This window comes from Helianthus annuus, chromosome 14 (genome assembly GCF_002127325.2).
Source record: "Helianthus annuus cultivar XRQ/B chromosome 14, HanXRQr2.0-SUNRISE, whole genome shotgun sequence".
Classification (NCBI taxonomy): Eukaryota; Viridiplantae; Streptophyta; class Magnoliopsida; order Asterales; family Asteraceae; genus Helianthus; species Helianthus annuus.
Genome location: NC_035446.2, coordinates 105500926 through 105513868, shown reverse-complemented (window position 1 = coordinate 105513868; position 12943 = coordinate 105500926). Strand labels below are relative to the sequence as shown.

Genomic DNA, 12943 nt, shown 5'->3' with positions numbered 1-12943 from the left:
TTATTACAGTCATACGACACGTTTTTTTGTTTTTCAGTCTTTGTTACTTGTTAAAGTTTTATTTTTTTCTACTTTTAGAAAGATTTGACCACCTAACGACTGTAAAATGTCTCGTGTGATTGACACCTTAAATCCATTAAATACTTTGGGTAAAATCTAATTTTCTTTTCATACGGGCCGTATACAGTTATACGGCCCGTATACAGTATTCGTATCCATTGTATACGACCAGGCAAATTCTTTGCACATGGTGTATACGGGCCGTATACAGTTATACGGCCCGTATGGAATGAAAAAAACTGACAAAGTCTGAAGGCACAGACTTTCTTAGTTTTATTTTATTATATACGGGCCGTATAACTGTATACGGCTCGTATACACCATGTGTAAATAAGTTTTTGCCATGTATTAATATTAGGACCCTTCTAATAATTTACTTGTTTTTTCATAATTACTAATATTAAAAAACTATAATACGAGATGACCCTCCACTTCCACTCCATTCTTCTAGGTTTTTGTAATCATTTATAAAATTCATTATCTATACTATTATAAAAAGGAGAAGTGATGGATAAGAATGTAATTTCACCAAATATACAAGTTCTTAAGCAACATGTACATAGGAGTTTAAGCAATACAATTGGAATTGAAGAGTCATTTTAAGACGCCTGCAGGGTCATTCTCGGGATCATATTTTTCCAGCGTTTTTCAAGAAACCCAAGCGTTTTGAGTGTCCCCAATTGAAGCCAATCTAATTGATAATCATTGAAATTAATGGCACTATCATTCTCAGTGGCGAAATGTGATGGAAGATGTTCTTAAACAACATAGTAATCGACAACTTGATTTGGATTCCCCATAGAGCAGATGAAGCTGGTATGTGTAATATGAGCAGAGGAAGCTGGTACGTGGAATATTGTATTTTGCAAATTGATTAATCTAACACCCATTTCGGTTTGACACTGTTTGTTTTCGAATTTTGAGTTTTGCTGATTAGGTTTTGGCATGATAATCAAGCGGAAGTTGAAATCGGTAATGCTGACTTAGTTGTTATTTTGATTTACTTGTTGCTGTTGTGTGCGACTTATTGCGATGTTGTCCTTGCTGTTTAGGCTTGCTTTTACTAACCTTGAGGTTGATTTCACAGTAATGGCCGAAACTATAGATGTAGTTGTTGTTTTGTCTTTGATTTCACCTAAGGTAACTATATGCACTTCTATTTTCTTTTGATTCAGTTTTATTAATACATGTAAAAAATATGTATTATTTCTTTGTTTATTGAAAATCAGATACTAAGATGAAGAACTGTGCTCACTTGTGTTTTTTTCCTCATATCTCTGGTACAGTTCTGCCCTTATTCTGGGTTGGATGCACTATTAAACCGAGAATAGTTGTTTGGAGTTGTCTTGAGTATGACTATTGAGAGAAATGTAGATTTACCGTTGTTTCGCCGGCCACCGGTGCTGCTGCTCTGTCGCCGGTCTCACAAGGTATGCACAAATATTAGGATTTAATTGTTTCAGTTTCATGTTTTTTTGGTTTTCAAATGTATTTTTTAGTTGTTGTTGTTGCTTAATATATGTAGTCTTGGTTAGAAATATTGATGTTATTAACTGTTTATATAATATTCCAGATTTCCAGGAACCCGTCTCCTTCAATACTCATTCGTGCACTTCGAACTGTTGGCAACATTGTGATCGGTGATGATCTCCGGACTCAGGTACCAACTAACGTGCTAGACTTTACATCCCTGCGTTTCAATGGAGCCATTAACGATGATATTACAGAGTTCTAGACTATTTTGTGTCATACCCTCGTACCCATTTCATGCTTTCATCATATGCAACTGTGATCTCAGTTGAGAAAGCTTACCATCAGCAGCTTTCCGTTCCTAAAATCACAAGTTCAGTTTTAGAGCCTGCAAGCATGATGGCTAAATGCGATCCTAGGCATGGAAAACATATGGCTTGTTGTTTGATGTTCCGTGGAGACGTCATTCCCAAAGATATCAATGCTGGTGTTGCTACAATCCAAACCCAACGCACCGTGCAGTTTGCTGATTGGTAAGGAACCAATCTTGTAGAAGTGATAAAATGTGTGGGTACGGTGGTCTGGGTACGGGTCAAATGGGTATTTTTATACGAGTCAAGTTGGGACTTGTCCAAAATTTTAGTGTGACCCATTAGAGATAAACATAACGTTTCTATCTGTTTTGGGTGTTTAACTTGGGAACCGATATTCATATTGTGGTTTAAAATAGGCGCCTGCCTGGTTCAAATGTACAATCAATTATCAAGCACCAATGGTTGTACCAGGTGGAGATCTTGCAAAGGTTCAGATAGTGGTTTGTATGATCAGCAACAACACATCAGTCCCTTGGGTCTTTTCACGCATTGACCATAAGTTTGACTTGATGTATTCAAAGAGGGTGTTTGTTCATTGGTTTGTCGGTGAAGGAATGGAGGAAGGCGAGTTCTCAGAAGCTCATGAAATCTTGCAAACTCTGGAACAATTACTGTTACAGAATAGAGAAGCAGTTCCAACTTTACCCACTACAGAAGCTATCGTGAATGTTTTGCTCAAGACTGTTGCATCAAATTCAGGTTGTATATTAATCACTTTCAAAAACGCATATCATTTTTTCATAACTTTGAGCTAATAATTGTTATTTTCTTCTTTAACTTTTATGCCCGATTATCCTCTTAGAGATATGATGATGACACGTGACAAAATGAAGCGTGCAATCGAGGGGAGAGAGAAAACAGTCGGGACTCGTGTGATTAGGTATTGTTGAACAAATGAATTAGACACAAAAGAAAAAGTAATCTCACCTGGTATTTTTTAGCATAACATACATAATCTTTTTGCTGAAGCTTGTGAGCAGTGAGTGAGCACCAAACTTATTAATTTAATTTGGGCTAAAAAGGGGGAGAGTGGAACCCTTCTAGGGAGCCAATCAGAGGTGTGAAACTGTGTGTTTTAGACACCAAACCCTTGGTAAATGAGTGAAGTACATACTAGATCAGGTAAAAAAGTGAAGTAAAAAAGATCTGATGGATCAAATAGTTCAAAAGTTTTCTACCAATGGCGTTGTAATGAAGTGTTTGTGGGTTAACATTACCAGTTTTTCCCGTACTAAATGTTATCCATCTTGAGTTGATCGGGTTTTGACCCGTTACTCCAAACCACTCACTTTGCCACCTTTACTTTTGAATTTGTCACCTATGATGGCGACTTTATTATATAGCCAAACAGTGCGAGTCATCAGCTGGTACTAAAAACAAGATTCAGCACTCAGGTTTCAGTGTTTAATAGCAACAATAAATTGTGTTGTAAAATTGAAATTATTTGTGATTGAAATCATGAGTACGATTTTCTCTATGAACAATTCATGCAGGATCCTAATGGAGCTAGCATTTATCAGGATTTGTTGCATTTTTTAACTACTGAGCTAGCAAATTATCAGGTTTATTGCATTATATCAACCCTTTTTGTTTGGCTAAAGTGCAAATCTAAACTTAGTGGTTTGGAGGGGGTTTAAGTGGAATAACAAGAAGAAAATGCAATGGAATATGGGTTTGGGGTACAATCGAAGCAACAAAAAAGAGGGGGGGTAAGTCTTTCTAAAATCTGTCTGTCCAGTTCCAAAAATTGTAACGTCTACATCTTCTGGATAACGCTTGATTTTTATGGTGTTTTGGATGCTTATTTCCTGCTAAGGTAAGTGAAAAGACCTTGTATACTCCCTTAAAAGTCCAACATGCTGATTATATGTTCTTGGTATATGCATGTATGTCAAAAGATGAAATTTAGTGTATTATAAATATGAATTAGTTGCCTGTCGTATGGTGAATACATGTACTCACTCACCAAACATAAGGGTAGGTAATGTTTTTGAGTTTTGAGACTTCTTGATATGAATTCTTGTAGACTTTATATAAAAATATAATAAATTTTGTTTTTTTATTGACATTTGGACAGGAATTCGTATATGATTTATGACAAAATTGTAATATGGCTATGTTTTTTGATCTAATACGCCAAACCTTTCGTGAGAAACTACAAATCATCAAAATTAAAAAGAAAATTTCATGGTAACAATTTAGGACAAGTTGTTGATGAGCGTGACCCATGTGTGGGACGGACCAGGCAAACTCCTATGCATGCCCGATGAGTACCAAGGTGGACGCATTTCTCGAGTTTAGGAATAGAGGTTGTGATGTACGAGGTTGGTGACTTTACCACACCACAAACCCCAAGAACAACTATGAGGCGATAAAATAGACGCACCCGCCGCAACGCGCGGGCATTCCCACTATTGGTCATTAAAGCATCTTCATGTATATTGATCCTTTAAAGGATCCAAAGAATCACCAGCTTGTAGTCTACATGGATATTATTGATTTTTTGAAACCAAAATTTGTTTTGATGGAGAATGTCTGTGATCTTGTCAAATTTGCGGATGCTTTTTTGGGATATCATGCTGTTGGGCGTTTAGTTTATATGAATTATCAAACACGTATGGGGATAATGGCAGCTAGATCATACGGAGTTCCTCAATGCAGACTGAGGTTCTTTCTTTGGGGTGCTAATACGATGATGGTAAGTATTTTATAAAAATAGTTTTGTTCTAAGTATGCTTGAAAATAGAGGTGTTCATCGGCTCTTGTTTTTGGGTCAGGTTGTTTGGGTTTTTGACTGGGAAAAAAGTGACCCGATAACCGTCCCATTTAAAGTTCAGGTTTGGGTTAACCGGGTTTCGGTTAGTTCGGGTTTTTTGGTTTTCGGCTTTAGATGTAAAATGAATATAAATGTTTTTTTTTTACAAAATATTATCAAAATTCATATTGTAACTAAGAAAGATAATCATCAAAATTCAAACATCATTGACAATATGATATTATATTGTTTAAAAGTCCTAAAACTTAAATTTTCAAATACTAGGGACTCTAAACCAAAACACATCTATAAAACAAAAGACAATAAATGTTCGGGGTTTTTTTTTCGGGTTTCGTGTTTTGAGTTTTTTGGGTCGGGGTGTTTGGGTTTTCGGTTGGGAAACCAAACCATGTAAATTTCGGGTCAGTCAGGTTTAGGTTTTCCGGTTATTCTCTAATTCGGGTGACTTAATGTGGGTTGGGTTTCGGATAAAAATGGACACCCCTACTTGAAAGTAATATTGTTATATCAATTGTCAAATTAATTGTATATGCGTATGATTCTTATCTATCTATATTTAATTAATTATTTTTATGACGCAACAGAATTTGCCTCAGTTTCCATTACCAACACATGAGGTTGTGGGTAGAGGAGTTGTTCCTGTTGAGTTCAAGGTGGGTACATTAATTATAACTGTATAAAAAAATATTTCCAAGTATGTTTTTGTAAGATTTTATAAGTTGTTCTATATATAATTGTAGGACTGTATTGTCGGGCCTGATAATGATAACTAATACAAGTTAGAGAAGAGCACGTCTTGGTGATGCAATTTCAGACTTGCCTGAGGTAAGTGCTAATTACCTTTATACGATGTCATTGGAGCTGCACGTGGGCTATTACTTGACGAACGTAACCTCGCGAAGGTGGCGGACTTCAGGCTCTCGAGGTCGGGTCCGTGTTTAAGTGAGACTCATGTTAGCACAGGCGTGAAGGGTAGTTTTGGGTACTTAGATCCTGAGTACTTTTGGAGGCAACGGATAAATCAGACGTTTATTCGTTTGGGGTTGTGCTCTTTGAAGTACTCTGTGCTCGGCCTACTGTTGACCCGATGCTGGGCCGAGAAGAGGTCAATTTAGGCGAGTGGGCAATTCATTGAAAGAGGAAAGGGTTGCTTAAAAAGATTGTGGACCCGCGTATTGCTGACTAGATAAAACTGGTGTCTTTGAAAAGTATGCGGACACGGCTGAGAAATGTTTGGCGGATTACGGTGTCGATAGACCGACTATGGGCGATGTATTATGGAACTTGGAATATGCACTTCAGATTCAAGAAACCGAAAGTGTGGATTCAACGAGAACGGGTCACACAGGTGCACCAGAAATTGTATCCAGTGATGGATCGACCAATGTTGATGGTTCACTTTCGGGCTCAAAAACAAATCTTGTTAACGGGAGTTCACATAGTAAACAGATAAATTGTAGATAGGAGATTTGGATAGTGGGGTAACTTATCATATTATTTAAGGTCTAAGCAGCTATCCTCTTTGTTTTGTATGTAGTTTTTTTAAACAACATTAACAGCATGAGTCTTTAGTCTCAGCTATGTGTTTGATCAAATGTAAGTTGTTTTGTACATTATCACACTGTATTGCAACCTGTTTTTTGGGTCCCACAGCAACGCGCGGGCATTCCCACTAGTTTAGATCAAATATTCAAAGAAAGAATTAATATATCGAAGAAGAGTATGGAAGACACCAAGATTCAATTGCTGTTCTAGTTGTCCAATATATCCAAACATCGTAACTTTTGTTGTCTAAGGTTGTTTGTTTATCTCTTAATGAGGCTCTTAATGGTTCAGATCTTTTACTGGTTCAACACTTAATGGTTCAGACCAGTGGCGCAGGATTTAAGGGGCGGGGAGGGGCGCCCGACCCCCCCCCCCCCCAAACTTTTCGGTCAGTAGTTTTATATATGTACGTTTCGTATAGGATTTTGTAGGTATATACGTTTTCGACCCCCGGTTTTATTTTTTTTATTTATATAGCCCAAATAAAATATTTAATTAGCCCAAATATTATAGCGCAAATCAAATCATTATATAGCCCAACTTAAAAGCTCACCCTATAAAAAAAAACCCAAATTCGTTTACTTTGGGACATCAACCAGAAGAACAGAAGCCACAAGCCAGAACTGCAGAAGGGGGAAAAACGTAGGTTCCAGAACTGTTCGACTTCAGCTTCTTTTTCGAGAACAGAAGCCAACACGCTGCTCGTTGTTGTGGTCTTGTACTCTTGTTCGGCTTCTTCAATCTTCATAAGGTATGTGTTTTTTTATTTTTAGGTTTAATTTATGGCTGCAATTTATGCAATTTAGGTTGAAATTCGGGGTGAAATTGGTCCGAATTTTTGCACTAAACTTGTTGAATATTTCTATGATTTGATTTATATAGAAATTAGAGTTTGAAATTTAGGGTGATTTGTTAACTTGTTTTGTTATTAGATTATGCTATGGGGAAGAATAAAATGATAACTTTTTTTTAATGTTTGAGAGCGTTTTTTATTTGATATTAATGTTTGACCCAACCCGAATTGAATCAACGACGTCTGACCCGAACATACACCTCGAAACTACGCGATAGAAATTTTTGTTAGGTCCATTACCTTTCGACCCCCCGAACTTTTTTTTTCAAGCTTCGCCACTGGTTCAGACTGTTTATTTCATGAGCCTCTGAATGGTTAAGATTTATACAGAGTCTGAATTGTTAAGACCTCTAATCTGAATTGGTCAGACATTTTCCTCTGAACGGTTAAACATTATACAGGCTCTTAATGGTTGAGACCTCTTACTGGTTCAACACTTAATGGTTCAGACCTCTTACTGGTTCAGCACTTAACCATTCAGATGTTGCCAAACAGCCCCTAAATGGTGTTGCTCTTCACTTCTTTGTTTCTCACATCTATTGTTATTGGATGGTGTTTTGTTAAGGGTGTGTTCGTTTCATCTTTGATCTCTGCTTCTTTGTTTCTCACAACTATGGTCATTGGATGGTGTTTTCTTAAGGGTGTGTTCGTTTCATCTTTGAATTGGCGTGTATCATGTCTTGATGACTATTAGTGCCTAACTTCCTGTTGAAGTATGTTAGTTTTGGTGTGTTAATGTTTTTTCTTTAACGACAAAGAGATGTGTATAAAATAAAAGAACTAGCAAGAAGCAACAGAAAAATGAGCCCCAAAGGTTGAACAACATAAAAAAAATCAAAGGTACATCATGCATTCAAATCCAAGATTTCCATTCTCGCTTTATTGCTTAGCTATAAAAACGAGATAGCCTTGATATCCTTCATCACTTTATCCATCTTTAAGAGAATTCACATATCTTCCATCTTTTTACCCTATAATTTTACTAAAAACAACTACATTTGCTCTTTCCTTTCAATTAGATAATTTTTTTTTGTAGTTTTATCATTACATTCTCTCTCCCCTCAACTCACAACCACTTTCAAAATACGTTAAAAAAATTATAGATGATGAACAGTGTCCTCTCAAATTTACAGATGAACAGTAACATTTTCTGTCTCGTATACTCACAACCACTTCCAACCACCTACAATCACTTTTCATAATATAAAAAACTTCCTCACAGAATTTGGGGGACGGGCTGTGAATGTTCTAAGGTTTGCTATTGAAGAGTTTCTCATTTTAGCATGGGGGGATCATTTGAGAAGATAAAGAACAAAATGTACAATTGTAAAACATTAAATAGTTTTTCTCTCATCTCATTTATGATCATTGACTAATTAATTAGTCATAAAGAGTATCATCCTCCACACTAATTTTTTTTGCTACACACATCAAAATTTATCCTACACATTTCAAATTTATCTTGCACTTCATCTTACACATATCGTAATTTATCATACACAACTCGTAATTTATTCACCTTCTAAATTATATATATATATATATATATATATATATATATATATATGGGTTGGTTAACTTACAATTTGTGTTAACGCACGATGCTTACAAGATTGAGTTACACATGCGACTTTTACCTTTTCAACATGCAATTTTGCTTTTATACAACATGCAACTTTTTTTTATAACATGCGATTGAAGTTTATAATGTGAGAACATCAAATCTAGTGCGCTTGTACGATAAGACATATTGTACATTACACTTTCACTATATATATAGAGTGGGGATCCCGCGGAAAGTGTGTTTTTCCTAGAAAGTGTAGGAAGCGATTTGGGTCATCAGATGAGTGTGTTTAATGGTTGAGATCATTTTGGTGGCATTTTGGTAATATACATGTCTATAAAACAGGCTAATTTAATTGATCGGGGGTAAATGTGTCATTTAAGTTGCTTTAAATAAGGAAATAACTACCAATCATAAAACCACCTCCAAAAATGTCGCAATTTTTTTCTCTCTCTCTCTAATCCCTCATATTTGAAAACACCAAATCATACAAACAATAACGGTAAATCAGATCTAGATGTGTTCATAGTAGTGTGTTTTAGTGATAAAACACAATGTGACGAACTAGTGACTAACTGCTAAAACACAACATCAAGAATGCCAACTGATAAAACACAACGTGAATCAGTAACTGATAAAACACAACATCAAGAATGCCAAAATCATATCAACCAGTAACTGATAAAATACATTGTGATGAACCAGTAACTGGAACTAGTAACTGATAAAACACAACATCAAGAATGCCAAAATAACATTAACCAGTAACTGATAAAACACATTGTGATGAAACAGTAGATAAAATACAAAAGAACATGCCATTCATGAATCATAACTGGTATAACACATAGTGATGAAACCGGTAAATGATAAAACACAACATCAAGAATGCCAAAAATCATATCAACCAGTAAATGATAAAACACGTTGTGATGAAACAGTAGCTGAAACCAGTAACTGCTAAAACACATTGTGATGAAACCAGTAACTGATAAAACACAACGTGAATCAGTAACTGATAAAACACAACATCAAGAATGCCAAAAATCATATCAACCAGTAACTGATAAAACACATTGTAATGAAACAGTAACTGAAACCAATAACTGCTAAAACACATTGTGATGAACCCAGTAACTGATAAAACACAACGTGAAGAAATTGTTAATGATTTGAACTTCGTAATTTAAAGTAACTGTCCTTTTGAAATCGTAATGATTTGAAATAGTCAAAGAGATATACTTTTCCGTAAATATCTGGATAGTTAGTTTAGGATATATAATATTACAAAATTAAATTAATAATCAAATTACCATCATGCCCTTTTGAATAAAAAAAACTAAAAGCCACATGTCACCTCCCTATTGCTTCCCAGAGTGGGGATCCCGCGGAAAGTGTGTTTTTTTCTAGAAAGTGTAGGAAGCGATCATGGCCATCAAATGAGTGTGTTTAATGGTTGAGATCTGGGCCTAGAAAGTGTGTTTTTCCTATAAATATATACTGAAAAGATATATATTTTGAAAATAAGTTACAAATTTAATGTGGTTAGTTACTAAAGAAAAAAACTACAAATTAATGATCTATGTAAGCCTGCCAATATACCCGTATAAAAGTATTTAATACAAATACTAAATGAAGCAAAATGAAGGATGTTTATTGGTTAAAATATCTTCTTTTTCTTCTTACAAAGAAATTTTTCTTGTTTAACTCTCATTTTCGACATATTGCTTATAATCTTCTTCAACACCGATGATGACCTGGGCGAGATAAAACCTCCACGTTATTACCGATAGTTTTTGTTACGAGTAAAAAAATTTCACTTAGTCTTTAAACAATATATTAAAGTGCAGGGGCGGACCCAATGATTTAGCAGCCATGGCACGGGCTACGGGTCAAGTGCGTAGTCATAGTGTATTTTTTTCCATTTTATACCAAAGATACCCCTAAAATAATATAAGGATACCCCTAACCAACCCAAACTTGTAAAATAAGGGAGCCCGATTGAAACAGTGGCTCAATTGCCCAAATTATTAATAATATAATATAATTGAAATTGTGGCCCAATTAGTTAGGTATTTGTTTTACTTGATTTATTTATTATTGTTTTTTTATATTGTATGATTGTACGGTAAAAAAAATTGAAATACCCCTAATTTAATGAGTTAGTTCTATCATTGAATATTAAAGTAAAATGAAATGATCTTTATACTCTTTGAAAAAACAAAACAAAACAAAATATCAAATAAAATAAATACTGAAGCGGTCTCATTGCCACCAACCAAAGCCGCCTCTTTCAAACCCTAATCCCCTGTTTCCTTTCATAAGCATGAGCTTCATCATGGTCATCGTTTCTGGTCCTGTATGTAAGTACAGTATGCACTTCATTCTTAATTGAACTTTCATTTTAATCATCAGAATATGATTTTGCTACTTATTAAGTCACCATAATATCTTATATGCTCTTGTTAGTTTTTTATTTCTTATAATGGTTAAAATTTGCCACACAGGCCACCTGTTTGATTCACCATAATTTAAATTAATTCCATTTACAGCCTGTTTGTATGATTCATCATCTAATTTGTACTTCAAATTCTTCTGCAGATACACTTTCATGAGGAGGTTAAGAAAATAAGAACTAGGGTTTATCTCCTTGATTAATGAGGAGGTTAAGAAAATAAGAACTAGGGTTTATCTCCTTGATTAATGTAATGCTTTATCTATCTCAAGGTTTTGATGCACAATATTATGGAGATCTGGTTTCAGTTTTGTTTAGTAAACCTTTATGTCACAATCTTAGGGCTGCAAACGAACCGAACTGAGCTGAGCATCGAACTTGTTCATGAACATCGTTGCACAAACACATATCGAACTTAAATTCCTGTTCGTGTTTGTTCATTGAGGAATTGAACTTGTTCACGAACACTAGCAAACACATACGGTTATTAAAAAAAAACCAACATTCTTAATCCCAAATATTAGACGCAGTCACCTTGTTAAGCACTTGATGTAATAATCATAAACATAATTATCCCAAAACAATGTTTCAAGGATCTAAGTTTCTATACGTGCAATGGAGTATTTGAGAACAGTCATTCTAAATTTGGATGAACAAGTGATTATATATGCTCCTAAAGTAATTTGTTGGCTTCTGATGACTGTACATGGAGAGACTATTGTGCGGACAGATACGGGCCATACAATTTTTCGGTTAGGTTTTTAGAAGCATGTATTCAGTATTCTTTCATCTTGTTGGTGCATATTATGTGACAACAACTTTGGCTTGGTCTTTGGATATTTTACAAGACTTGGAATATGGATTTCGAGTATGAGTTTATAAAGACTTGTTTGGTCCGAGTTTGTGAGCCGGATAGGGACCTACACATCTTTGCAGGCTTGATAAATAAAAGATTGGGATTTTGATATCTATTATTTGGTTTAAACTGTCTCATTTTAGCTTTTAGCATTGATTATGATTTCATTTTCATTGCATAAAAATCTAGCATTTCTTACAATATAAAAACAAGTGTCCTCTGAAAATGATATGATTGTGGAGTTTTTTGCTTTGATGAGTATAATTTCATTTTTCATTTGTTAACATCTGAAATTTGCAGGCGGATTGCGTGATTCGTCTCTTGACTCCTGCAATCGAGGCTGAAGAAGAATAACAACTCAGTTTAAAAGACTGAGGCTGAGGCAGTTGAGACAATCTGGAAAACACGTAAAGAGGTCATCAACATGTAGACAGAATTACCAAGATGTACAGTGGTGGATCCAGAATTCTTTTTCACCGGTTCTTTTGGTAGATTCTTACAAGTTCTCGCTAATTTTTTCCAAATCATACAAGGTTTCCACTAATTTTTCCACTTTTTCTAAACCAAACCCCCAAAAACCCCTTGGATCCGCCCCTGAAGATGTAGATGCAAAAAATATTTTTGGTCTTAGACCGAATGCAAGGTGTATAAGACCATAGTGTGTAAATGAATCGAGTTGCTCGTGAAGTACTTGAGAGACTAGTCGTTAAAAATTAAAATTAAAGCAATGTTAACTAATTTTTATTTGACCTCATTTAACAAAGAGGTGGAGACCAACCTTCATACATGGATCGTGAGTCTAAACGAGTCAATTACTTGTATAAATTATATATATAGTACTACATAATATATAATTACATAATATATATATATTTGTAACTATAAAATTACTTAAGAATAAGTATACATAAACTTAACTAAAATTTATAAAATTACTTTTTATAAAATCTGTTATGAGTTCAACTCGAACTTTAAACCTGGAGCTCAAAA

General features: G+C 35.0%; 1 protein-coding gene and 1 long non-coding RNA gene across 13 annotated transcripts; both read left to right on the top strand.

Moving 5' to 3' along the window:
* Positions 1-619: 619 nt before the first annotated feature.
* On the top strand, positions 620-6296 carry LOC110908910 (putative DNA (cytosine-5)-methyltransferase CMT1). 11 transcript variants are annotated; one of them, XR_004878285.1, is made up of 8 exons: positions 620-904; positions 998-1032; positions 1113-1200; positions 1347-1490; positions 1634-2063; positions 2261-4602; positions 5265-5333; positions 5421-6296. XR_004878285.1 is itself a non-coding variant. In XM_035982639.1 (5 exons), exons 3-5 carry the CDS (start codon positions 4339-4341, stop codon positions 5451-5453), a joined length of 366 nt encoding a protein of 121 aa, XP_035838532.1. In that variant the 5' UTR covers positions 2462-2603; positions 2707-2784; positions 3398-4338; the 3' UTR covers positions 5454-6296. The 11 variants fall into 11 exon arrangements, 1 of the variants encoding a protein (XP_035838532.1); XR_004878286.1 differs by having other exon boundaries at positions 621-904; positions 1148-1200; XR_004878284.1 differs by having other exon boundaries at positions 998-1200.
* A 4574-nt stretch (positions 6297-10870) lies between these two features.
* LOC110908909 lies at positions 10871-12707 on the top strand. 2 transcript variants are annotated; one of them, XR_004878280.1, is made up of 3 exons: positions 10871-11005; positions 11244-11849; positions 12254-12707. It is a non-coding gene; the product is annotated as an uncharacterized LOC110908909 (long non-coding RNA). The 2 variants fall into 2 exon arrangements; XR_002575018.2 differs by lacking the exon at positions 12254-12707 and having other exon boundaries at positions 11244-12179.
* Positions 12708-12943: the final 236 nt, after the last annotated feature.